This window comes from Carica papaya, chromosome 3 (genome assembly GCF_054855325.1).
Source record: "Carica papaya isolate Zhongbai chromosome 3, ASM5485532v1, whole genome shotgun sequence".
Taxonomy (NCBI): Eukaryota; Viridiplantae; Streptophyta; class Magnoliopsida; order Brassicales; family Caricaceae; genus Carica; species Carica papaya.
The window spans coordinates 13875553-13902119 of NC_142311.1; the positions used below are offsets into that span (position 1 = coordinate 13875553).

At 34.7% G+C, this 26567-nt stretch overlaps 3 protein-coding genes across 6 annotated transcripts; all 3 read left to right on the plus strand.

The window, feature by feature from the left end:
* The first annotated feature begins 633 nt into the window (after positions 1 to 633).
* Positions 634 to 9447, plus strand: LOC110821767 (uncharacterized). The gene is made up of 18 exons (XM_088216003.1): positions 634 to 836; positions 1332 to 1404; positions 1922 to 1965; positions 2870 to 2912; positions 3076 to 3291; positions 3419 to 3535; positions 4029 to 4100; positions 4873 to 4917; positions 5014 to 5093; positions 5206 to 5270; positions 5378 to 5444; positions 5602 to 5715; positions 6482 to 6555; positions 7098 to 7195; positions 7286 to 7345; positions 7547 to 7615; positions 7705 to 7758; positions 9070 to 9447. The coding sequence occupies exons 1-18, from the start codon at positions 733 to 735 to the stop codon at positions 9124 to 9126; spliced, it is 1452 nt and encodes a 483-aa protein (XP_088072129.1). The 5' UTR covers positions 634 to 732; the 3' UTR covers positions 9127 to 9447.
* A 1384-nt stretch (positions 9448 to 10831) lies between these two features.
* Positions 10832 to 20633, plus strand: LOC110821589 (protein PAT1 homolog 1-like). 3 transcript variants are annotated; one of them, XM_088216004.1, is made up of 7 exons: positions 10832 to 11058; positions 11188 to 11256; positions 11874 to 12025; positions 13072 to 13125; positions 14967 to 15023; positions 16314 to 16389; positions 17826 to 20633. In XM_088216004.1, the coding sequence occupies exons 2-7, from the start codon at positions 11205 to 11207 to the stop codon at positions 19883 to 19885; spliced, it is 2451 nt and encodes an 816-aa protein (XP_088072130.1). In that variant the 5' UTR covers positions 10832 to 11058; positions 11188 to 11204; the 3' UTR covers positions 19886 to 20633. The 3 variants fall into 3 exon arrangements, with proteins under 3 accessions (XP_088072130.1, XP_088072131.1, XP_088072132.1); XM_088216005.1 differs by lacking the exon at positions 13072 to 13125 and having other exon boundaries at positions 10833 to 11256; XM_088216006.1 differs by lacking the exons at positions 10832 to 11058; positions 11188 to 11256; positions 11874 to 12025; positions 13072 to 13125 and adding an exon at positions 13184 to 13207.
* Positions 20634 to 21339: 706 nt separating this feature from the next.
* LOC110821693 (DEAD-box ATP-dependent RNA helicase 9, mitochondrial-like) lies at positions 21340 to 26411 on the plus strand. 2 transcript variants are annotated; one of them, XR_015817830.1, is made up of 9 exons: positions 21340 to 21947; positions 22358 to 22485; positions 22625 to 23036; positions 23195 to 23293; positions 23508 to 23732; positions 24235 to 24396; positions 24767 to 25428; positions 25737 to 25829; positions 26002 to 26411. XR_015817830.1 is itself a non-coding variant. In XM_022051613.2 (8 exons), the coding sequence occupies exons 1-7, from the start codon at positions 21489 to 21491 to the stop codon at positions 25400 to 25402; spliced, it is 2121 nt and encodes a 706-aa protein (XP_021907305.2). In that variant the 5' UTR covers positions 21340 to 21488; the 3' UTR covers positions 25403 to 25428; positions 26002 to 26411. The 2 variants fall into 2 exon arrangements, 1 of the variants encoding a protein (XP_021907305.2); XM_022051613.2 differs by lacking the exon at positions 25737 to 25829.
* Positions 26412 to 26567: the final 156 nt, after the last annotated feature.

Consider the following 26567-nt stretch of genomic DNA (forward strand, 5'->3'; position numbering starts at 1 on the left):
ATAGATAATATTATTAATTTATTTATATAACGGTATTAATATTTAACAATATTAAATACCTCATTATGATTAAGTTGATATTGAATTTTTTTAAATATAATCAACATATTTATATAATAATTACTTTTACCCTTCTCATAATATCAATTATATCGACATATACTCTTAATATTATTAGCACTAAATGTATGATATATAGATTTAATAAAATATAGTCATACTAATTATATGATTAAAGATATATGTAAATATTTAAATAATATAAGTTTAATATATATAACTCTAGAAATTAAAAATTAAAAAATAATTTGGGTAATTATATATCTTCATTTTCTTTATCACTATTTTCACCAAAGCATTTATAACGAATTTTATATTAATTTTCAAAATTTAGTAATGATTAATGGGAATTTTTGGGGTTAATCATTATTAATGAGAAATTACATTAAGAAAATCCGGATATTACTATCCCAGACAGCCAAAATTAAATTCCTGGTTCATCTTATTCGAGCAACCAAACAAAAGCTTTAGTTTTGACAATAAGAGATTACTATCCCAGACAAGCCAAAATTAAATTCGTGGTTCATCTTATTCGAGCAACCAAACAAGAGCTTTAGTTTTGACAATAAGAGGAAAAAAACCTTAGTCTCTCCTTCGAAGCCTCCGTGGAACAAAAACAACTGGAGTACAGGCAGTGAAGAACTGAGCTCGTCTAATCAGAGAAAACGAGGGATGTCGACGGAGCTGGAAGAAGACGAGCAACGACGCCGTCAGAGAAAGATTGAAGAAGCTCTAGAAGTCAAGTCCCTTCGGCGCATAATTAGCGCCTACCTCAAGTACCTTTCTTCAATTCATTATTTTCACTTAGTTTTCTTTTTTTTTTTTTAATTTTTGTTCCAATCATAAAGTCGCTACAACGATCAAATATTGGTAATCCATTCACGAGATTCGTTTTTTCACCGAGTAAATTCACAATTACGTGACGATCGAGCGATCGATTTTTTATCGAGTGCAAAAAGTTTTTTGAGCTTGATTATCATACGAGTTGGAAAATGAAGCTTGGAAATTTCGTTTTATCGAAAATGTTTCATGTTACCTATTCAGATTTTTTCTTATTCGGAGAATCTTAAACAATTTCACTCGAAGAAACTTACCAGAGAGTTTTACAAAGGGATTGGGTATACAATGTTGACAGTGATGTTTTAATGGTATCATATGATACCGCTACTTTACCTATGTATCTATGAGACGAATTCTCGTAATGTAGTATTTATTTTCTTCCTGTTGATGGGATCAACGATGTTCCCTTTTATTGCATGTACTTTCTTTAGCTACCCAGAAGCTGCAGAAGAGGATATCAAAAGATATGAAAAGTCATTTAAGAAGCTACCACCTGTACATAAGGTACTCTTTGATTTGTTCAGAGATTTTTTTTTTTTTTTGTGGCGAGAGAAAAAGAGTAAATATATAAACAAGCAAAGGGGTTGTCGCCCTGTACAGGAAGGGGAATTCATAAATGATAGCTATGTGTCGATATTATTGAATTTTTTAAAATGTCGGTCTTAACTTCTTGAAGAAACGAACTCTTTAAACAGAACCAAGATTGGAAGCCTCTGTATGGGGGCTTAGCCTGTTTGTTGTCTCAGCTATTTCAATGCTAAACTCCATTTTTAAGTCACAGGAGATCTTTGATGCTAGTACATTATGGTGCTGTCTTCTGTGAGTAATGTGCTAAGTCACTCAAATTGGCATGCCGCATAACGTGACTAGGAATTTTGTATGTTGAATTAATGTGAAATTCACTTCTATTGCAAAATATGAGGAGTCACTTTTGGCTTGTCTGAGATGAGTGAAAATGCATTTAATGACATTTTATATTGGCCCTACCAATTCTTTTAAGAGAAACAAATTTTTTTTTCAGGCTTTACTATCTCACTACCCTATCAAGTACAAAAAGTTGAGGAGGTAATTTCCTTCTGCTTACCTTTTTAACGGCTTAATATTTTTGGTTATAGTTTCTACTGAATAGCATAAAAATGTATCTGGATGTTAAAAGCTCTTTTAAGTGCAGTGTATATCTCTATAGAAGGATTTACATACATCTAGTAAACTTGGTTTCTTCTTTCTAAAATTTTGTAAAGCTAAAATTGAGCTCTTTCTCTCGTAAAAGATACATGGACCTTTTACTTTAGGAGATGCCCAAGGAAAAAATTGAAGAAGGTAGAAGAAAACTTGTTCAAATATATAAGTGCTGTAAGGAATCTTTGGCACGCACATGCATCACATACTTAGTTTATATGCATTCTTAGTCTAGGGGTGCTTACTATGCTGAATTATTTCTGATTCAGTACACTCTCAATTGTGGAAATGCACAGGATGTATGCTTCCCTTACTGTTTTTAGTATAACCATAATGCTGGATGCACTTTGAGTACACTTCTTAAGGTTGGCACTTTCTTGCCAAGGTTTGTTTGTTGATTTATAGGGATTTTTTATTTTATATGCATCTTGGTCAGCCTGGTGCAGTTTGAATTCCTGAGATAAGAGTTCATGGTGAACTGATAGGAACTGTGATAATGCTGTTAGTGGTAAAGGAAGGATATTGAACATGACATGTTACATCCTCAGATACAAAACAATGTGGATATTCTTTAATTGTATAACTCTCCTTACCTCCTGTCTACTTGGATTACATCCCCCTTCTGTGACATTTTCGTTTTTCTCTTTCCTGGTCCAAGTGAGTAGTGAAAATCACCCAAATCAGCGAGCAAAGCCCCTAAAAATGAAATTGAGCATCTTCCATGAAATGGAGAATTTTGGCTACGGAGATCACTAATTTGATGGACTTTTTATGGATTCTGATTCTGCAGGTGTATATCAGTTAATTCATTCTTCATATTTAGCATGCTTCAGGTGAGTTGTAGCCATATTTCATCCTCTGTGCTCATGTGATGCATAATTTTCATTTTGGACTTCTTCAATCTTGCTCGTTTTGTGTTCTACTCCAGTCTCTTACGAGCGGAGATATCTGAAATACCTTACATCTTAGAATGTGCAATTGGTGATTGCTTGGCAGGCATTTGAACCCCCTATAGATATGAGTCAGGATGTGGACATATGTGAAGATACTATTGTTGAGAATACTACTGAGCAGTCGCACTCTGGAGAGAGGAGTACTTTTTCTCATCAGTCAACATCAAGTAGTGAAAGAACGTGTTGTTCTAATCATGGTGAGGCTCAGGCAGGAAGCAACATTATGCACAAGTCTGTGGTAGGACTCATGTCTAAACAGGTATTGGCAACATTAGATAACCATTGTCTTATTTTGAAAGAGTCCACAGTTGAAAAGATACAATTTATTTTTTTAAGTTTTTTCTGTCTTTTTCATTTAGAAATATGACTTCTGTAGATAACCACAGGAGATACCAAAAGAAGACCTTCATGATTCTGTTTCTGAGAGCTGTGATTTAGTCTTGGGAAAGGAGAAAGAGGCATATAAACATGACGGAAATGACGCAAGTGATGCCAATGGGAATGTAATGCTGTTGGATCCATTTCAAACTTCTTATTCTTTTTGAGGGGACTGAAATATGATTTCTTATATGTTGGTTGACATGTTGTTGGTGATTACATGAATACTTCTTTGTTATATAGTGGTATTGCATGCTATTTTAAGTGGGTTGAGGATTTCTTATGTGAGAAATATTCATTTGAGCATGTGTTTATTTTAGCATATGAACATCAAAATTGAAATCTAAATTTGTATATTTTTTCCTTCATAAAGATGCGAGTTAACTTGCAAGATCTTGAATTTCTAAATGAAGAGTGGAAATTAATTTTTTTGACAGAAGATTGGAACTACCGTCATCGAGTGTTGGAACAAAATTTCTACCATTAGTATTCCCTTGGCTTTTCATGCAAGTTTACCTTATTTTCTTTTGTAATGCCTTTGATTAGTTAAAGTGCACCTTGCTTCATCCGCATTTGAGTGTCCTAACTAATTCTCTTCCTTACTTTTCTATCATTCAGGTATCTTCAACATCTGGTGATTGGTTGGATCCATCGATGCAGTTGAATGTTCCCTTGGTTGATGTAGATAAGGTATATTTTGAGATGAAGTCACATATAACCAAATTTGAGCTCTGAGTGATTTAATCAAACTCCAATGGAGTTTGAAAAACCTAAATAAGAACATTCATGAACATGTTTGACTTTTTTTCTGAAATAAAAATATGAAGTATATATTAACACAGTACCAGAAAAAGGGGGTACCACCCATGTACATAGACTTTATAGAAGTGTTAGTGTATTTATGACATTCCCAAAATTCTCATTACTAATAATGTCATGCCCTAACATGAACATGTTTGACTTGTTTCCAACCCTGCTTATTGCTATCATAATTCGTCAAGTGCTTGCAAGGATGATTGTTGCAAGCATGTTGCCATTGAAACTCCAAAGGAAATGAATGTTTGTGAATACAAGTGGTGTACTTGTAAAATATTCCAAAGAGTTGTCATTTTCTCAAGCAATTTGTGTCAAAATCTTCGGAAGCACCCTGTTTATCTCATGAGTGTTGTGATAATTTTCTTCATGAGTGCTTCCGAATTTAAAGAAAGCCATTTTTGAGTTCCTTAATAGTATTTTTGAGGTGATACCCTTGAAATTTGCCCATAATAAGCTCACATTTTTTACATTTCTAAACAATTTCTCATTTATATTATTAACTGACGAGACCACTATCTGGAAATGCTTGAGAGTATGTTTATGGAACTTGGTTGTTTTGCCGGCCAAATCCATTAATACAATTTTGGTAGTCCCATGTGAAATATGGGTACTTGATGGATTTAATTGTTTGTAACTTTCTTTTCAGGTTCGTTGTATAATAAGGAATATAGTTAGAGACTGGGCAGCTGAGGTAATAGTTTTTTACCTTTATTTTGGATTCAGAGTTACAATCTCGGTCTTTGAGCTAGAGCGTAGTTCCTTTGAGTACATACTCTTCATACTACAGGGACAAAAGGAACGTGATCAGTGCTACAAGCCTATTCTTGAAGAGCTCGATTCACTGTTTCCTAACCGTGATGGGAAGAGGTATCCTCTTTTTTCTTAAAAAAAAAGTTCTTTGAGAGTTAACATATCTCCACTGCAACTATTCCATATTTCATATGTATCTTTTAGTAATACTACAACTTTTGTTTGTCAGCCCTCCTGCCTGTCTTGTTCCTGGCGCTGGACTTGGGCGGTTGGCGCTGGAGATCTCTTGCCTAGGTGCATCTTTGATATGAGTCAAAACTGTTTCATTTCTCATGATAACGAAGCAATCTAAACTACATAATTCTCCTCATTTTTAAAGCAGGTCTTATTTTCTGAAACAGGTTTTATAAGCCAGGGAAATGAATTTTCATACTACATGATGATTTGCTCAAGTTTCATTCTTAACCAGTAAGATTTATGGGCCTTTTGTTATTTAAAAAAAAAAAAAAGATTTATGGGCCTTTTGTTTTTTTTTGGATTTTTATTTTCTTGTAAAGTTTGCTGACTAAAGATGGTTAGTTTGGTATTGAAGCTAGTTTTTTTCTGCTTGATTTGAGTTTTAAAGCTCTCAAAGCATTGGCCAGTGGACAATATATCCTTGGATCCATAGCAATTGCAATTCACGTTCTGACAGTGATCAACTTCGTCCTGTATCAATACCTGATATTCTTCCAGCAAGGTATTAACAGCATTTTGAAGGGCCTCCTATCTCTCTGTGCATTTATTAGTTTTATGCTTTCTTTATCTAGAACTTTTTGTGAATTTTCCTTAAGGCCGTGTTTGGAAGTAAATTAACTTTATTTGTGGAATTTATTTGGAAATTTTATTTTAACAACAAGTGCATAAAATTCCATACGAATCATAAAATTGAGCTCCCAGAATTCTTTTTCTAGAAGAAATCTCCTAAAATTTCAATCGAAATTGAGACAATTCATTTCAAATTTCATCAAAATTATTGATTTAAGGGGGACCATAATCTCATAGTTAAATTTTGTCTTTCTAAATGAATTCCACAAATAGAGTTCACTTTTACTAACATAGCCTAATGTGGCCTTTGAGTGCCAAGCTAGTTTTTTATGCACAATCGTGCACAGTAAGTAATAATTGTAATTTGACTTTGTTACATAATATCACTTGTGTAGTGGCAAAACTATTATCTTCATGTTTACCAAGAGGGAACCAGCCATTTTTAAATATACATTGTGCACCTGGTGACAAAATAGTATTATTTCTCCATAATCCTGTATGTAAGAGAAAACTATTATCTTCATGTTTTACCAAGAGGGAACCAGCCATTTATAAAATATACAGTATGCCAAGTGTCTGATTCTTGTGGTGTATTAAGGTGCTTAATATGATAATCTACTTTGTTAAGGGGATGGCCTTAGAAGTATGTTTCTCCATAATCATTTCCTTGTAATGATTTTATTTTATACTGTAAGCAGTGCAGGAATTACTGAAGGGTTTTCTATGTGTGGAGGTGACTTTGTTGAGGTCTACAGCGAATCATGCCAAATAGGTAGGAGTTCTAAGTTCTCATTTGTTTACACGGGAAACATCTTTTAGTTTTCATTTTTCGAAAAGGAGGTGTTTGTACGTGTTTATTCATAAAAACATTTTGGGGATTGTATGTCTTTTCGTGGAGTAATCAACAAACAAAATTTTCTAGAGAACATCAAAAGTAACTTTTCAAAGATTTCAAAGTTCATCTTTGACATGCTTAAACATTTATTTTTGAATCCTATTTTATTAGTTTAAACTTTTAGGATATTCATATTGGATACCTAACTCTATTATCCATGGTCATATATAGGACTATTAATATCTGTACATATATCAGCTTATTATGAATGCAATATTGGATTTTCATATTTACTTTTTCTGGTTTGGGTAATATGGATTACATTAATAAATGTTGTAATGTGGAATCACACCTTCATAGAAACTATCGTGTTTCTCTTGGCATGGATGCATGACTGCATTACTGCAAGGTGTGTGCATGTGTGTTTATATCTTCATCCTTAAATGTAAATTATTAAGCAAAATTTGTTGTATGTGCAGGAATGTGGGATGCAGTCGTGACCTGTTTTTTCATTGACACAGCACACAACATTATTGAATATATTGAGATTATATCGAGAATCTTGAAAGATGGTGGAGTAAGTTCCTTTATGTTTAAGGTCTTTGAATTTAGCTTCTATTTTCTCTATTATTTTGGTATGTGTATAATCTGTATACTTGGCTGACAGGTGTGGATAAACTTGGGACCTCTATTATATCATTTTGCAGATATGTATGGGCAAGAAGATGTAAGCCTTTTCGCCTCTTCCTTGAAAGCGTGCACACTGACCCATAGCCTCAAAGGCACAGTCTTATAAGGCTAAAAGTTGCTCTGCTTCAGTTTTTTTCTGCTTCATTCATTCGGCTTTTCTTATTTCCTATCTCAATCAAAATTTTTTTTTTCAACTCTCATGAGTTTCCAGTTTCCCCTCTTTCTTCCTATTGTGCAGGAGATGTCAATTGAATTGAGCTTGGAGGATGTAAAGAGAGTTGCTTTGATGTATGGATTTCAGATTGAGGTAGCCTTTTTACTACATGCTTTCTGGCTTATTTGTCTGTTTCAAAGCTTCATGGAGCATCAATGTGAACCACTATTTATGATCTGCAGAAGGAAAAGACCATTGAGACAACCTACACTACAAATCCTCGATCAATGATGCAAGTAGGTCTTTCGCACCATTTTAAATGTTCTTTCTTTTAGTCAGGTTATTTTTATTTTTCTAAAAATAATACACCAGTGGAAATGATATTCATCCATGGTTAAAAACATCAAACAATCTTTCATGCATGCAACGGTTTGTAGATATTACACACTCGTGTCAATGTGTCCGTGCAGTTACAATGGACTGATTTGGGTCTCTTTGGTGAAGATTAATATCTTAGAACTTTGTGTTAAAGAATTAAATATTCATCTAGGTTGCTAAAATATTGGTTTCAGAGGCTTTTCCATTCATGCCAATTCTTGCATATACACCATTGAGGAGGATATTGCAGTACCATGAAAACTCACTGAACACATTGATTCTTGCTAACTGTTTAGTAGAAAGAATTGTAATTACGATTTGTACAACAGTAATGGGTTAACAGTTGGGAGACTTATTGATGAATTCAAAGAATGAGTTGATGTAGAATTAAACTGGAACTAGGAGAATTGTTTATTTGGATATAAAAAAAGATAGTCCATTTAATGAAAGCATGGGGGAAAAAATATTATTGTCTTTTCATTTTTTAAAATTATTTTGTGAACCTTTTCTTTCATGCTTCTGATTAAAATTAAAAGCCACTGTAAGGTTAGGTGCAGTTACAAAATGATGATTTTTTTTTTCCAGTTGGAGAACAGATCATTGTTGAAGTTTTTTAAACACCGTATGTGACTTTGGAAAATATTCACAAATATTGTTTAGTAATAGCTGTAGTCACATGATTTAGAAGTTATCACTCTGATAAATGGGCAGGTAGTAGATGCTATGTCTTAGAAGTGACTTCTAGAGTGCTGGTTTTTAGGGAGAATTTGTTGGCTGAAAAAAGGATTATACATTAAATCAGAAAACACAATTAGTTTGTTTCCTTAGGATATTTTACATTATATGAATGAGGGAATCAGAGAGGGTCCGTTTGTTTCCTCAGGATATTTTACATTATATGAATGAGTGAATCAGAGAGGGTCAGATAAGGACTTGAAGCATAATTTTGTTTAGTGGCTACGTTTTTGTATGGAAGCTTCTTTATCCTTTGAATCGTACCTAACCTTTTTTTTGGGTGGCAACCTGCGGAAATCTATGAATCTCAGTACTCAATTCTTATGAAATATCAAAAAATTACCGTGAAGCATGATATTCCCGAGACACTACAATCTGTTAGCATCTTTGTGAATAAAGTTGTCGTGTAGGAAAATGCATTCACTTATTTGGTGCTTAATTTGATCGTGACGGTTGTTTTATCTCAAATTTTGCTGCATTTTTGCTTCTTACAGAATCGCTATTATGCTGCATTCTGGACTATGAGAAAGAAATCTCCTCCGGCAACTTGAGCAGAGAATTATTTGATCTTGGATTGTGTGGTTCAAACTTTGTTTTGAACAGTGGGTTTCTGGAGCTTTAGGTTTCTCGATGATTATTGGTCTTAATTTAAAAATAAAGTTTGGATATGCCAAGTTCTTTTAAGAATTTGAGGGCATTTGATCTGTCAATCATTTGATGTACTTATTTTAGAAGTATTTAGAGTTTAAATTTTGTAGATTCAAAGGAGCAGTCTTCTGTAAGCAAGTGTCTGACTTGTAGCCAGATTCAGGATTTGATTCATTTGTAACGAGGCTGTAAGGATTTTTCTTGTTAATCTATTATTTTTGATATGGGATGACTTGCTTTTACTAGATTCGGGAGACTTAGTCTGGCGCACCAAGATTGGCCTTGAGTATACCATAACCAACACCCAAAGAAAATTATTTGGCAACGTAAATTGATGAAGTTAGTCAAGTTTAAAAGAATTTGTTGTAAGTCTCTTTTAGATATGAATTTATGTAATTCAGAAGAGAAAAGCTTGTATCAGTATTTTAATTTCAATTTTTAATTTAAATATGAGATTGATTCACGAAATGGAATAGTTCAAATATGTATGTCAGGATTTTTTTTTATTTTTATTTTGATAGAATATAAATGTTTAAATTTAACTTTTTAGGTATTTTTTTTTTATATTTATACATGGATCAGATATATTTTAACAAAAATTTTTTTATATAAAAAATTATGTATTTCATAATAAAATATGATAAGTAAAATTTTGACGTAATCTATCTTCTGCTATAGGAATAAATATTTTATCGAAATATATATATATATATATCATCTAATTATAAAATATATATAATTTTATTTTTTAAAAAAATATTCAAAGGTGACATTTTTAAAAATTCCTATTGGAATTCCAACATCCAAGTTTTTATGTATCGGGAGAGAGAATTTGGAAATTTGTTGATTCTTGGATTTCAATTTAACTTCTAATTATATATTAGCAAATAAAAGACCAAATGGTTTTCGTCGGGAAGAAGTTATAAAAAAATATGATGATATTTTAAGAGGCAAATATATAGTTGAATATTTATTGCTTTGGTTGTGCGGTGTGTCGCATCAGCTGTCCAATAAATGTTAAAACTGACTTTTTGTAAACCATCTTTCTTTCATACAAATTGGTTTAAATATTTTAAAATTATCTTAATTTGTAAATCCACTATTTAAAATTTTATAAACAATTAAACTAAATAGAGGTTTTAGTTTTTCATTCGCTCAAATGAAAAACTTTTAAAAATAAAAATAAAAAATAATTTAAAGTGGTATTGATAATTTTTCTAATATAATTTTCAGAGTTATTATGATTTTACTTCGTTTTTTTTTTTTTTAAAAAAAAATTATTTTGAAACTTTTATTTCTTAAATATTAATAAACATAAAGATAGTATTAAAAATAAATTCAAAGGGAAATTTTCTACAGTTAAAAATGGGGTTCAAAAATTGCATCACTTACATGAGAAAGAGACCTTGTGGTTGAAGTTCAAATATATTTCCTTTTCACTTTTAACTGAAATTTTTTTAATTATTTATTTAAATATACATACACGAATATATATATATATATATATATATCACGCATTATGCGTGAACGAATCTAGTAAAATTTTTTCAAAATTGTTATAAATCATTTATCGATTTTCATAAATTCAGCATTTCAATATAAAAGTATTCGGGTGATTTTTTTCCCCTCAGAGTGCGTATTTTTGTCTGGTGGGCACAGCGGAAAAAAAAAAAAAGTTGGTTAATGCTCCTCTTTCTCTTTCATAGAGAGAGGAATTACTTCCTTCCACCTTCCTCCCTCTGCTTCACCAAATCAAAACCCTAATAATCCCCCAAGAACACTGCTCTTTCACTTTTCCGATCGTAATTCTGACTTCACTACCGCCTTTAATCCCGGTTTGGTTTTCTCCTTCTTAAGATAGCCCTAAGAAAGCCCTAGGGTTTTACTTCATAAAGGAAACGGCGTAGTTTGCGTTCTGTACATGTTCTCCTGTCGTTGACTTGTACGGATTTCGTGTTTTTCAGCTCGGTGCTTCGTTGATATGGAGAGATCCGATGGCAAAGATTTCTGCAACTTCACTGAGAGTTCTTCAGGTCAGCTCCTTCAGCTCTCTGTTTCTTTAAAATTCGAATTTATGTTATGTTTCTTTTCATTTTCAGTTGTGGAGTTGTTTCTTGATCGTATTTTGTACCTTCTTTGGGTGCTGAGAAATGCAAGTTTTAAGAAAATTCTGTCTATCTACCTCTGTTTGGTAGTTGGTTCCTAACTCATTGAGTTTTCTCTTTTTAAATCTATTCTGCAATCAAAAGCTGTGGATAACATGAGATTGGATCTTTATTTTGTTATCCTTCCTTTGTTTATTCTTCGTGAACGAATTCATGAGCGACTAAAACGTTAGGGCTTATGTGATTTTAATTGGGGTTGCATCTTAATGGTTCGTTGTCATTAGTCATTTCCTAGTAGCCTTTGGAGCCTTTACTTGTTCTTATTGGAAATCTTGGATTTGATTCAAATGATTAATTTTGATTCGTAGTAGTTGCTAGTATGTAAGTGTTTGGCGTGATTTTTATCTTCTGTTCAGCATGCGTTGTAGTTTCGAGTTAGGTGTTAATTTTTCTGGATCACCTCCTAAAATTGTATAATTGACCATTCAAACTACCTTCTGCCTGTGTCTCATGATGATTTTGTCGATTGATGGATCATATTGCAGGCAATACTCTTTTTGATGCATCACAATACGAGTTTTTTGGTCAAAATGTTGTGGGAGAGGTGGAGTTAGGAGGTTTGGAAGATGATGAAGAGGATGCTCTTGTATTTGCTTCTGCCAATGATGATGAATATCGGTTATTTGACAGAGGGGAGGTAAAATTTGTTTCTCTTGAGATTTTTTGTGATCATTCTACTTTATGACCAGTGGGAATTCTAGTATGTGTAACAAATTTTTTTTTTAATCAGAAATAAAATTTAATTTGCCTATATATTTTTTTTCTCCAAAAAAAAAAAAAGAAAATGAAAAACTCCTTTTAGTTGGTTCTGATTACTTTGATTTCTTAAGTGGGTAGTTTACTCCTACAAATGAGAAATTTAGCACTTGCTCAATCGCTTTAACTTGCATCTTGTGTTGTTAGGTATTTATGTAGTGCCAAGAGACTGAAAACAGAATCCTCTAAAAAAAGAAAAAACTGCCAGAACAGGAATTTCTGGCCAGTTGTTGTAATAGGTGCATGCCGCAATGGGCTTTTAACTGGCTTTAAAATTAGTTTGGTTGATGTGTTTCTGCTACTGCATGACTAACCTCTGTGTTTATATTGCAAGACTAGAATGCTCCACGAATGGATTATCTATTAGTCTGTATGAAAATTTGATGTTTGTCTATAGAAACAAAGATATACCACGCTGTTAACTCTTAAAATGAAAGTTATGCATGCAGTCTTTTAATGCCTGTAGTTCTTCCTCAAATTTAGTGCTATTATGCCATTTTCCTCTATGTTCGCTGTTGCGCATAGAATAGTTGAGTAGGGAAGGCTGGGGTAAGTCAATGTCCTAGTCATAAATATCGTTTGGATTAGAAAGATATATAGAGAAATGGCCAAATATATTTGAGCTAATATGTTTTAGCTATCAATATAATTAATACATTGCTTAAAAATTTATTTCCAATTATAAGAAATTAAGAAATTGTTTAAACTGTAACTTTAGTGTAGTAGAAGAAACATATGTTTCTTTACTTCAAAATCGAATTTTTTGAACACTTATCAATTTAATAAAAAAATAAACATAAATTTTTTTGTACATAGATTGGCACCTCCTTGGTGCTTGTGAATGAATCATATAATACTTTTTATTTTAAACGAAAATAAAAAATAAAAAGAGTAAACATTAAATTGAGAAAAAAAATGGATTTGCAGGCTAAGGACAAGAGCTGCTGCATGGCTTGGTCCAGACAAGTGGCACTAGGCTTGGTTGGTTGCATCAGATGACCAGCTGTTCTTTTTGTGAATTCAGCAGATCTAGTCTTTCCAGGCTAAAAGAAGACATGACTGGGTCATTAATTTACCCAATATACCTAACACGCACGACTCTCTTAGGGCACCTTCTCCTTTAAGTTTCTTGTCAACGCTTCAAATTTTGAATTCATATATTTGTATTTGTAATTGTAAATTGTGGTCTTTCTTCCTCCCTCACAGTCATACATCTGTGAATATCATGATAGTCTCAGTGATTCACTTAAGCCAACTAGTCTTGTTACTATATTTGAGCCACCTACATGCTTTTATTGTGAACGTGTTCTGACCTTTTATTTTAACCCTTGTGTTTTACAAAAATAATTTAATAGTTAGACTTTTTTCTTTTAGTAAATGTTTGTTACTTTTTGGGGAGAAAAAAGATAAGGAATTAATGTATAAAATGCACCAAGGGGATGCCACTAGATACAAAAAAGGACAAGACAATAAAGAGAGAAGTTATCAATATGATACACAATATCCACCTAAATAAGATGGCTCTTGAAAATGGTCCTAATCGAATCATCCCTAATGGAAGATTTTTTTTTTCCTTTTTGAAAAGAAAAGATATAATATATTTAAAGCGTACCAAGGGGTGCAACCTATATACAAAATTATTTATATCTCAAGCAAAATATCTATTAGGTCTCCGAGATCCTTGCTATAATACAGAGGCTGGCCCCTAATGTAAGTTAATGAGGAAGTGATATTATTGATAGCTCTTCCTTTCTTTGCAAGTGACCGAGAAAATAAAAAGGAGATGAGCGATAGGAATTTTTCCATCTGCTTGGTGGCTGGAAATCCACTCCCTGCTCAAAGTGACCTGGAAAATGATCAGCTCTTGTCCACAGTTTAGTTGATTTTGTAATGCCACATCAGAAGATCTTTCTTCTCCCATTTTATAATGTTGCAAGTTTATCCCATGACATACTTGAACTGTATGGCGAAATTACGAGTGAGCTGTGAGGAATGCCCATTTTCACACTGTTAATTACTATAAAATGACATCATCGTTCTAGTAAGAACCTTTTTGGAAAACCTTTTTCAGTATGTTCCATCTGTTAGTAGGAATGTACTGTGTATCTGTGGATTCAGATTTAATCCCTCCCCTGCAATACAAATTTCCTTCAAGGAAATTTAGCTCCAGTTGTTGTTTTTCTTATCTCGTTTGTACACATCGTATCTTTGTTTCCGAGCTTATAGTGAGTTACAAACAAAGTTCGAAAAGCGGCCATAAATTGGAAAGTCTTGACCAATTTGAAAGATAGTTTAATGTAGTTGAAATAACTGAATTTTAGGTTGCTCAATCAAGTAGAGGAAGCTCAATGGAATTCATAATCAAAATCGTGGTGTAACATGGATCTCTCCTGTCTTGGTCATGGAATAGATTAAATAAATTAAAAATGGATTTTTGTTCAAGAATGAAATCTTATTGGAAGTGTCCATATCCAGTTTAACCATAATTTTGTACATGAGCGACACCCCCTTGATGCCTATACATAATGATAATATTACACTTGTTATTTAAAAAAAAAGTTCATCGTTCAGAACTATAAAATAAAATAAATGTAAATAAAAAATAGAATATAAATGATACTTTGATTCTTACCATAAGAATGGTAATAGTCTTTATTTGTATGCTTCTGATCTTTTCTGCAATTTATATAAGATCGTATGAATTTTCCCGTCTAGGAACTGTTATTATAGTCATAAAGCTTATGTACTTATATCTAATATATGTGGATGTGGAACTTGGGACCGTTTTGATCACTCTGATTTTTCTTATATGTGATTTTCAGGCTGTAAGTTTAGGTTCATTATCAGACATGGATGATTTGGCAAGTACTTTTGCAAAGGTCAGCCTCTTCTCTATAATAATAATGCAGATTTTGATGCTTGAGAAAAAAAAATCAAGCTGATCTATATGGACTGAGTACTATCGTTTTCCAATTAAGGATTTTTAAAATTTTCTATGGTCATACTTATGTATATGTCTGCATGTGTGTAATAATATTAATAAAAAAAGAAGATTGATTCCTAATTAAAAAATGTTACTAAAAATTAAAAATGCTTTTAAATGATTTAGTTGGTAATAGCGTATTTTGAAATCATCGTGGTGTATTACGGAAAATATCTTTGTTAAAAATACAATTAATCAGAGGTGAGAATACTCCTCCATCCATCCTAACTTTTAGGGCACAAGAAGATGGTCTTACTTTGATGTGCCATGCGGCCAGCTTTAAAGATGTTGGAAAGTTTTTTACCCTGCGTTCTTCTTTCATGTGGCATTTCCGGAGTGATGTTTGGAGCATTTTCCGGGTAAAATGCTACTGGCACAAATGGATTTGTAGTTATTATAAAGGTGAAATAAATTACGGGCACAGAGGTGGAAAGATGAAAAAGTATTGGAACTTTTTTCCTTTTTTTTTGGGGGGGGGGGGGGGGGGTGTTACAATAATTTCCACAAGTATGATGAAGAGAGATTTTTTTTTCAAAATAATGACGGAGAAAGATTTGAGGAAAGATTAGAGAAAATGGACCGGACAGTGCAGGGGGATGGATATCTTGCCCTGGCACAGTGATTGGGAGTCTTACTACATAAAATTGGTAATTGTTTTTCCAATTCTTCACCCAGTAGAATTTGCAGTTCTTGCTTATTCATTTACTTCTAATAGTTGGGTCTTAATCATTAGTGCAGTGGGAGAGATAGAGACAGATATCATGAAATACATCTGGGCTAGTAAGTTTTCTTTGACATTCCTTTGGTTGATACGCAGAATTTCCTACGTATCAGTTATAAATTTCCGTCCTGAACTCTCAACGGATTTTGGAACTCCCCCTAATATTAATTCATTATTATGACTTATTTAGAATAGTAACAAATTACCCACTTTTTTCCCCTTAAGAACAATATGATTTGGATGCTTTGATGTCTTAAATGCAACTATACTTTTTTTGATGCTTAGGTCATATTATTACCTGCCGGGCTGTAAATTTAAATTGTTATTATTGTTGCTTGAGTATCTGCACTTGCTGGTTTTGTGTTCTCTTCGCTTCAGTTTCATGTCTAAATGTGAATCTTTGTATCTTGTGATGCTGCCCTAACCTTTTCAGCCTTGTTTGGAATTTATTATTCAAATCTACAGTTGAACAGAGTTGTGACTGGACCAAGAAATCCAGGAGTTATTGGTGATAGAGGATCAGGATCCTTTTCAAGGGAAAGTGAGTAAAGCTATTTGAGATTTTTATTTAATCTTCATATGGTGATAATTGTAAATGTCCTTATATTTTTTTTGATCTTGTGATTGCTCCTGTCGTCTTCTCTTGATCAGAATTGATCTATCGATGAACTTGGAGTTCCTCTATGCAAGGGTGCTCTGGTTGTTTTACTAATTAGTGGTAGGGTTCAGAAGCAGATGAGGAAAATGTGTTAAATGTGGAGAGCTTTCATGTTTTGTTTATATTTCTTTTCTGTTAGTATGTTGCCTCTTGTAAACAGCTAGTGTTGTAGGTTTTGTGGCCTTGTATATGTGAAGTTCTTACCTTTTATTTTCAATGACGAGTCTGTGAAAAATGAATTTGCAATGGAATACTGCATGCCTGTTTATAAATGTTGAAGGCTGCCTATCTATGGACTTTGAGGGTTCTATACGTGGTTGTTTATAAATTATCATATGTGGGCCTCTAGAATGCAACTCATGATGGTTCATGCTTGTTAAACTTTCATTTTGAAGAAATTGGATTTGTAATGAGTATGAAGGTCAAAATAAATTGACATTTAGTGGTGTTAATTGTTTTCATTGCCTAAGCACTAGAAAGTGGTTGATATCCTTCCTCCTGACCATAAAGCTCAACGCCCTATCTCAATTGAAGGTGGAGTTGACACCAAGTTGTTAGGCTTTCTTTTCGGGTTGTTGGTCTTAATCTTTAATTTGCAGTTCAAATATTTTATTGAAATATGTCAAATCCTTTTCTATATATTTCCTTTTGCTGTGTGGTTCTATCGAGTAATAGACATACACATAAATGTATGCAGCTGGGTAACTAGTTTCCGATAGAATGATTATGATTACAGCTTGGATGGAACAATGACTTGATTGTTTCTTTTTGAGGAAAATGGTTTGATTGTTTCTTCAGATTGTTCTTATTTTTTTCCTTTAACTTCCATGTAACACCCATTTTGTCAGCCTTTTCTCATTAATTGGTTTTATATTCAATTTGGCCTCAGTATTTTGTTTTGCATCTCCTTTGTAAGCCAACTTTTTCCTGCTGGATTCAAGTTTATAACATCTTTGGAACTCAGTTGGGAATCTGATATTTGTTTCCATTTGCATGGTACATTGTTATTCAATTATGGTAAAACTGATTATTCATTCTGTTTGAATTTCTAAACTACCTGGGGAGAATTGTTTATTATTTTTATCTGATATGTTTCTATTTAACTTTTGGAATTTGATCACCTTGAGTACGCTTTGATGTTCTTTATTTTTGTGTAGATTTGGAATGTTCTACTCCTAGAAGTATATTGTTGCCTGATAGTTTGACTGTTCAGCAGATACTAATATCATGAAATTTTTTGTGATTTTTCAAAAAACTACAAGTAATATCTTGTTAGTTGAAGTCAATCTAAGCCCCTTCTAATAGCGAATTCTTTACAGGTTCATCTGCTGCTGATTGGTCACAGGATGGAGAATTCAATAGTTGGTTAGATCATCATATGCTTGATATGGAAAATGCTCAGGAGCTCAAGAGATGGTCCTCGAATCCTCAACCTTCTGCTCATTTTGCAGAAGCAAAACCTTTGTACAGAACATCTTCGTATCCTCAGCAGCAACCGCAACTTCATCATTTCTCCAGTGAACCAATTCTTGTGCCAAAATCAACTTTCACATCTTTTCCACCACCTGGTAGCAAATCTCAGCAGGCTTCACCACGCCACCTAAATATACATTCTCTTACTGGTGGACCTCAATCGCCTTACTCTGCACCGAATCTCTCTCCAATTTCCAAATCTAACCTTCATCTGGCCCTTTTGTCCCATGGGTTCCATTATGGTGGGAATTTGCCCCAAGTCATCTCTTCTGGCCATTCTTTTAATAGCAGGCCACAAAATCACTGGGTTAACAACGCTGGTGTCTTGCATGGAGATCATTCTGGCCTCTTACATAATTTACTACAATGGCAATTACCTCACCAAAATGGCCCAATGTCGCAACAGTTGTTATCAGCTCAGCAGCAGTTGCAGCAGCAACAAAGACTGCACCAACCAGTTCAATCATCTTTTGCCCATTTTGCAGCACTCCAGTCTCAACTATACAATGCACATCCTTCATCAACACATAAAATGATGCTTGGATTTTCTGATACTAGGGATCAAAGACCTAAATCATCACATAGAGGCAGACAAAATATTCGTTTCTCTCAGCAGGCCTCTGAAACTAGTTGTCCGAGAAGTGATAGTGGCTTTCAATTTAGGTCCAAGTATATGACTTCTGATGAGATTGAGAGTATCCTTAGAATGCAGCATGCAGCTACTCACAGCAATGATCCATACGTAGATGATTATTACCACCAAGCTCAACTGGCCAAAAAATCTTCTGGGTTGAGAGGGAAGCACCATTTTTACCCATCTCACTTGAAGGAGGTTTCTACTCGAGGCCGTAATAGTACAGAACATCATTCACATGCCCATGTTGATGCTCTTGGCAAGATGCCCCTCCCTTCTATACGTAGGCCTCGTTCCCTACTTGAAGTCGACTCTCCATCTGGTTCTATTGATGGAAGCTCAGAACAGAAAGTCTCCGAAAAGCCTCTAGAACAGGAACCATTGGTTGCAGCTAGAGTTACCATTGAAGATGGCCTTTGTCTTCTTCTTGATATCGATGATATTGATCGGCTCCTGCAGTTCGGTAAGTCCCAGGACTGTGGGTCTCAGCTCAGGCGGAGACGGCAAATCCTTTTGGAAGGGTTGGCAACGTCACTTCAACTTGTAGATCCATTTAGCAAAAGTGGCCAGAAAGTTGGGCCTACTCACAAGGATGATATTGTGTTCTTGCGGATAGTGTCACTTCCAAAGGGGCGAAAGTTGCTCTCCAGGTTCCTGCAGCTACTCATCCCTGGAAGTGAGCTAACTCGAATTGTATGTATGGCTATTTTCCGTCACTTGAGGTTTCTATTTGGTGGCCTTCCCTCTGATGCACAAGCTGCGGAGACAGTCACAAATCTTGCAAAGACAGTTTCAACGTGTATTCAAGGCATGGATCTTCATGCAGTCAGTGCTTGTCTAGCAGCAGTTGTTTGTTCTTCAGAGCAGCCACCACTCCGACCCCTTGGTAGCCATGCGGGGGATGGTGCCTCTCTTGTCCTGGTTGCTCTTCTTGAAAGGGCAGCTGAAGTAATCAATCCTGCTGTCAGCTGTAGCAGTCCTAATGATGTCCTCTGGAGGGCTTCATTTGATGAATTTTTTGCACTGCTTACCAAGTATTGCCGGAGCAAATATGAAACCATATATACTCAAAATCAGGGAAGCTCAGATGTTTTGGATTTAGCTATAAAGAGGGAAATGCCTGCTGAGCTTTTACGTGCCAGTCTTCAGCACACCAATGAGGACCAGCGTAAATATTTATTAAATTTTGGTCGCAAATCCACACCTATTAGTGGGTCCAGCTCTCATGCCAGGAATAGTGGCCAGATAAATTCTGAATCCGTGAGGGGTTGATGGAGGATGGACCTGATGTCAAAGGTGTCTTACACTAAAGCTGCTTTTCAGTAGTTCTCAAGACGTATGGAGTGAATTTGTGGCAAGTGGATTGGAGCCTAGTGGCGTGCATCTATGTTGTAGGAATCTGTTTTAAGGACTCATTATTATCTGTTCTATTTTTCTTCTTGACTTCTTAAATCTGGATAAATTGTGTATTGTGATGAAAACTTATTCGATGGGAGTTTGTAACTGGAAGTCCCATCTTCCGAGGAGCTTTATTTTGGTGCGCTCTGCTGAAACTCCTGTCAAAACAGCAAACCTAGGGAATAGGAGAAAAGGAATAAGGGGGATATGTATTGTACAGGGTGGGGTTAACGGAACCTTCTTTGTGCCCCATGTCTTTTATTTTTTCTTTTACAGGGACACCAGTGTTTTATGTGGTGGAAAAAGGCGTGATTCATACACGTCGTCTGGTAACTAACCTGTTTGACGAGATTTTTCTACAAAACGCACAATCGTCTGATCAAGAATTTGTCAATCTCATGTTGGTCTCCTCTGTCTTGGCTTTCCCTGAGGATTTCGTTCCATATTCCCTTAGGTTCTCGGAGTTACTTACAGACGATTGTATGATGATGTGATGCAGTGCAGAATAGTTAGTCTTTTGACTCTTGAAGTTACTTTAGGATGGCCTATGTTGGAGCTCAAAGATTCTGTTCTAAACTATTCTCACAGAAGATTGAATGATACTGGTTGGGGTTTAAGGTCATTTTATTTACTGGTAGCACAATTTGATTCCTTTTGTCATAGCTCAGAAATGTAACTGTTCAGAGTTTAAAAGTGCAAACTAGTTGTATTTTTTATGTGAAAAGTATTTGTTTTTTTTTTTTTTTGATAAAATTGAATTATCAAGAAATTTAAAGCTAGTTCATAACACCTGAATGGAGAAATAGAATTCGTTTTCAAATGAATTTTGAGAAAATGAGGACTCACACTTAGAATAAATTTTCATATTTGATGTAATCCAATTGAATTATTTTGGTGAGAACAAATTTACTTTGAACTAAAATTTTATTTTTATTCAAGTACGTCATATGTTTTCATTTTTTTACACAATTTGAAATTATTCATATTTATTATGTAATAATCTACTTGCAAACAAATATATATGTGTATATATTTAGATGTGAGAACTAAAGTTAATACATATATAATTCATATATATGAAGAGAGAACGAAATTTAGGAATTACCATTCATGAAATCTTTTGATTGATGCTTCAAAAATATTTTGATTTGATCATGTATTGTTTTTGAGTTCCGAAATTACTCTCCACTTATAATTGTCAATTTATACAAATTAGAATAATAATGGACATAATAGAACATCAAAAAAAAAAAAAAAAAAAAGAAACCAAACAAACCAACTTCGCTGGGACCTTTTTTTTGGCGTGGGGTTTAAAATACTTCGCTGGGAGTTGAAACCTGTGACCTATCCCGTTTAAACCCTGAAAAATATATCTTTCCCCTTCAAACATATCTAACGCTAAAACCCTAACAACCGTACCCTCTGTATCTTCTCGTCTTTCCTCCAAGACCCCATCGGCATCAAGGAAACTCCCTCAATGATGATGAGCTCAGTGTTAAGAAGATCGTCTTCCATGGCTGCTAGACGAACACTCGCTGCCGCCTCCACCACCAATTCCATCGACGCTCTCTTACACCATCTATTATCTCCCGCCACGCCGCCTACTGGGCCTTTTGCGGCCAAAGCTGGTTTCACCTCGGTCTCAACCGTACCTTTATTTAACCTCAGAGCTCAGGATCGTCCGTTCTTGCTCAAAGCGAGAGACTTCCATGTGAAATCTGGACCGTTGAGCTTCAAAGCGTCGCTTGCACCGCAAGCTGAGTACGCAGTGGATGAATACGATACCTTTGATGAAGAGAAGGGGCTTAAGGGAATTAGCAGCAGCAACAAGAATAGTGTTAGTGATGATGGACTTGAGATTTCTAAGCTTGGAATTTCGAAAGAAATTGTTACAGCTCTGGAGAGCAGGGGCATCACCAGACTCTTTCCTATCCAGGTAATCTTTTTTGCTATGTTAGGTTAAATTTATTTTTCTTCTATTTTCAATGAATGTAAAAAAATCAGAGTTCCAAAGTTCTGGGTGGTGGTGGAAATTGTACTCGTGGTCTCCCGTAGCATGAACGTAAAATTCATTATCAGGATGAACTTTCGATACTCAGAATTTTGTTCTTATTATCTGATTTTCAATGGATTTTTGTTTCCAATGGCGACTAATTGTTGGGAAAACCATCAAGGAACAGTGCTTAAATATCCTAAACACTAATCCATTCTAATGCGTATTTTCTTCTCCTGAGAGAAAAGAGCCTTTATTTTTTTCCTCGATTCTAGTTAATTTTATCTTTCATTTTTATTTTCTTTTACATTCTATCTCCATTAAATTATCCTTTTCATTTTGACATTCTATAGAGAGCTGTGCTTGAGCCAGCAATGCAAGGGCGTGATATGATTGGCCGTGCCAGGACAGGAACAGGAAAAACTCTTGCTTTTGGAATTCCAATACTTGATAGAATCATCCAATTCAATGCTAAGCATGGGTTTGTACATAAATCACTTCCATTCAATGATTTAGCTTAGTCCGTTTTCCTTTCTTGCTTGAACATTTATAGATGATGGTGCTAATTTCTTATTATCTTTATTTTTATAGTGATTATGTTTTCATGTCCATTGGTTCAGGCGTGGAAGGAATCCTTTGTGCTTGGTGTTGGCTCCAACAAGAGAGCTTGCACGCCAAGTTGAGAAGGAATTCCGAGATTCTGCACCCAGCTTGGATACAATATGTGTTTATGGAGGTACACCAATTGGTCGTCAAATGAGGGAGCTTGACTATGGTGTTGATATTGCGGTTGGCACACCTGGTCGCATTATTGATCTACTCAAGAGAGGTGCTCTAAATTTATCGGAGGTTCAGTTTGTTGTTCTTGATGAAGCTGATCAGATGCTTCAAGTAGGTTTTGCAGAGGATGTTGAAACAATCTTACAAAGGTTGCCACAGAATCGTCAGAGCATGATGTTTTCAGCAACAATGCCAAATTGGATCAGAAGCCTCACACAGAAGTACCTAAAAAATCCACTAACTATTGATCTTGTGAGAAGGCCCTTCCTTCTTGATTGTTAGTTATATATTTTTATGAACTTTTTTTGTTTCATTATTTAGCGTGAAACAAAAAATTGAGTTAAAAAACATGGGACTTGTGCTTGTTGCAATAGTATTTCTATTTTCACACTTTGTGCTGTATAATGTAGGTTGGAGATTCAGATCAGAAGCTAGCAGATGGAATTTCCTTATATTCAATAGGATCAGACATGTATGGAAAAGCATCCATTATTGGTCCTCTGATAACAGTATGCATCATGAAACATCATTTCTTCTACTTCTTTCTATCTGTTTTTTTTTTTTTCCTGTATTTAATCTTTTGGGCTATGTTTAATGCTATTTGATTTTCTTTAATGTGAACTATTAGCAACATTTGTAGTATTCTTTGTATCATAAGACAAATTTTTAGTTATTTCGTGCTTTCCTGGAAGCCAACATCAGAATGAGATTTGTGCTTGTTAGGAACATGCAAAAGGAGGAAAATGTATAGTATTTACTCAGACAAAACGTGATGCTGATCAACTTGCATGTGCGATGGCGAGAAGCTTTAAGTGTGAAGCTTTGCATGGTGATATATCACAAAGCCAAAGGGAGAGAACACTTTCTGGCTTCCGAGATGGGCGCTTCAATATTTTAGTTGCTACCGATGTTGCTGCCCGAGGTCTTGATATACCTAATGTTGATTTGGTAAGTTTTACCTTTTAACATTTTTATTATATTTATTCTATTTCAAAAAGAACATTTTTATTATATTTATATTTGTCTTGTTTTGATGTTTCTTGTATTTAAATAGTCTTGGAACCATTTTGAGCTCCAAGCATTTTTCATCAAAACTCTGTAGCTGTTGTTTATGAAGAAAAATGGAAGGACATACCATTTTATTCCAGTTACTACTGAATCATTATTCTCATTTTACTTGGATGTTGCGGATGTGGAAGCCATATAACTATTGGTTTCTTTCTTTTGTTTTTCTTTAAGCTAATGCAAGTTGCATTTGGTACTTCTTTTCATTTTTGCTTCTGTGTCTGTAATTTATATTCCTCTTATGAATAGTTTCTATGATTATCAAATCTACTAGGGTGGCATAGAAAGGGTTTTAAATCTTTTATTTCTTTTTAACCACTTCTAGAACTTCTTTTCATTCTCTATTTCCTTTCTACTCTCTCTTCCTGACCATGTTGTTTGCTAGATAATACATTATGAGATTCCAAACTCGTCAGAAACTTTTGTTCATCGAACTGGCCGAACTGGTCGTGCTGGGAAGAAAGGAAGTGCGATTCTCATCTATACTCAGGAGCAGGCAAGGGCTGTGAGGGGTATTGAGAGAGAAGTAGGGTGCAAATTTACTGAGGTACATGTTTTCATGTTTAAATCTATTCGTCCGGTAAAGATCTCACTTGGGGTTTCCTGAATTTTCTCATAACATTCAAATTTTTATGGATTTGTGTTGCAATCAAGGAGATATCATACTGAATGCTTGGATGTGGATCTTGGTCTGTTTTCTCTCTGATGCACATTGATCTGCATGTTTATTTACTATTGATTTTTTCCCACTCATTTGGATTTTTCAGATTTTTGCTTATTTGAAGTAAAATTGTGCTTTTGGCTCTGGATAACATGCATGTTTATGTGTGTTTTTCTATGAACATATTGGATCTGGTAAATGTTTTCTCACATTAGTGAATTAAGATTCTAACTTACTCCCTGATATATATTCTCAGCTCCCTAGGATCAGTGCTGCCGATGGAAGCGGGGACCTCTTCAATCAGATGGGAAATGGTTTTCGATCTGGGTCTTATGGAGGCATGAGAGATAACCGATATGGTGATATGGGTTCTGGACGTTATGGTGGTCAAGAGAATTTTAGATCTGGTTCATATGGAGGCTCTAGGAATCCAGGGTTTAGTCGTTCTGGTGGTTCGTTTTCTGGTAAAATGGATGGAACTAGCTCTGGTCGTTTTGCTTCTAACATAAACCGATCTGGTAACTTCAGTGGCCGAGGATATGGTCGTGCTGGTGGATTTGGAGACTTGGGAAGATCAGAACGTTCTAGTGGTCTTGGGGACTTTGGTTCGGGTCGTTCTGGTGGTGGTTTTGGGGATTTTGGTTCAGGTCGCTCTAGTGGTTTTGGAAATTCTGGTTCAGGTCGTTCTGGTGGTGGTTTTGGAGATTTTGGTTCAGGTCGCTCTAGTGGTTTTGGGGATTCTGGTTCTGGTCGTTCTGGTGGTTTTGGAGACTTCAATTCAGCTAAATCTGGTGGATTTAGTGACAATAGATCAAGCAGAACTAGTGGTGGATTTGGCAACAGCCATTCTGGCAGCTTTGAAGACAGCAGCATGCCTGGCGATAAACACTAACAAAAACATTCTAAATTCTTTGAGGGGTAAGCTTATTTTCTTCCCTGTAAATACTTTTAAGTGATGCTCATAGTTTCCTCTTAATATGAGACTGTTATTCTGAGAACAGCCTGTGTAGGTTTGAGAATGGAAAGAAATGCAGAAAATATTTGAACCACCAATTGATAGATTGAATATATTGAAAAATACTGAACCTGTATGGTGAGAATGTGATCTTTATTACAATGCAATTCAGTCAAAAATAAGGACAATCTTTCTGTCCATACTTACATGTGATGGTAGATATGTATCATGTGCTTGGTTGTAGTTATAGTGATTTATATTCTTTTATCAGGAACCCTGTCACCTTTGGACTGTTAGTAAATATTATCTGCAACAAATTTACTGAATTTCCATGGTACCTTCAAAGATGCTGCTGTGCCAGCTTGTAAGTTCATCCGCATGAGTCCTTTTAAAATCAGGAAGGTCACTGCTTAGTACACTAATAATTCTGGATAACATCTCTATTGCCAATTTCTGAGGTCACAAATTATCCCTGTTCATTTTTCCACTATGTGGTCTTTGTGTTAAGTTCATGCGCACCTATTTTATAATGGCAGGAAAGTTGGCGTTGAAAGATTTTTTTGATAAAATGGCATCCGAAGAGACTAGTTGGTACGGTTATCTGCAACTGGTGCGCTATTCGTTACTTACATTCATGAAGTGCTGAGTGGCTCTGGGGAACTTGGTAATTGCCACCACTAGAAGGGTAGCAAATGTTCTAGTTATAGAAGGTGCTGATGTTCATATTTGGCTTTCTGCTACTTATGAAAGTTATAACACCATTACCCGAGGAAAAAGCACATGTTGGGGATATATTTAACATATATTTGTAATAAGATAATCCTATATGTAATCTATTTCAAAAAATCTCCTCTTCCTATATTTCTTTTGCCATTAAATGTCTTGCGAAAGTTGTTTCGTGCTCAGAATAATTCAGAATTTTATAGGCATTGGGATTCATTATATTGATGTGTAGTATCATCATGATCAGGATACAGAAATTTTTACTAGTGAGCAAAACGATGCCACTTAGTCTTGTTGATCAAGTTGAAGTTTACATGGTCAACTTGTTTAAAACCATAAATTTTACCATTGTTTTGTGGTGCATGCTATATTAGCTTGG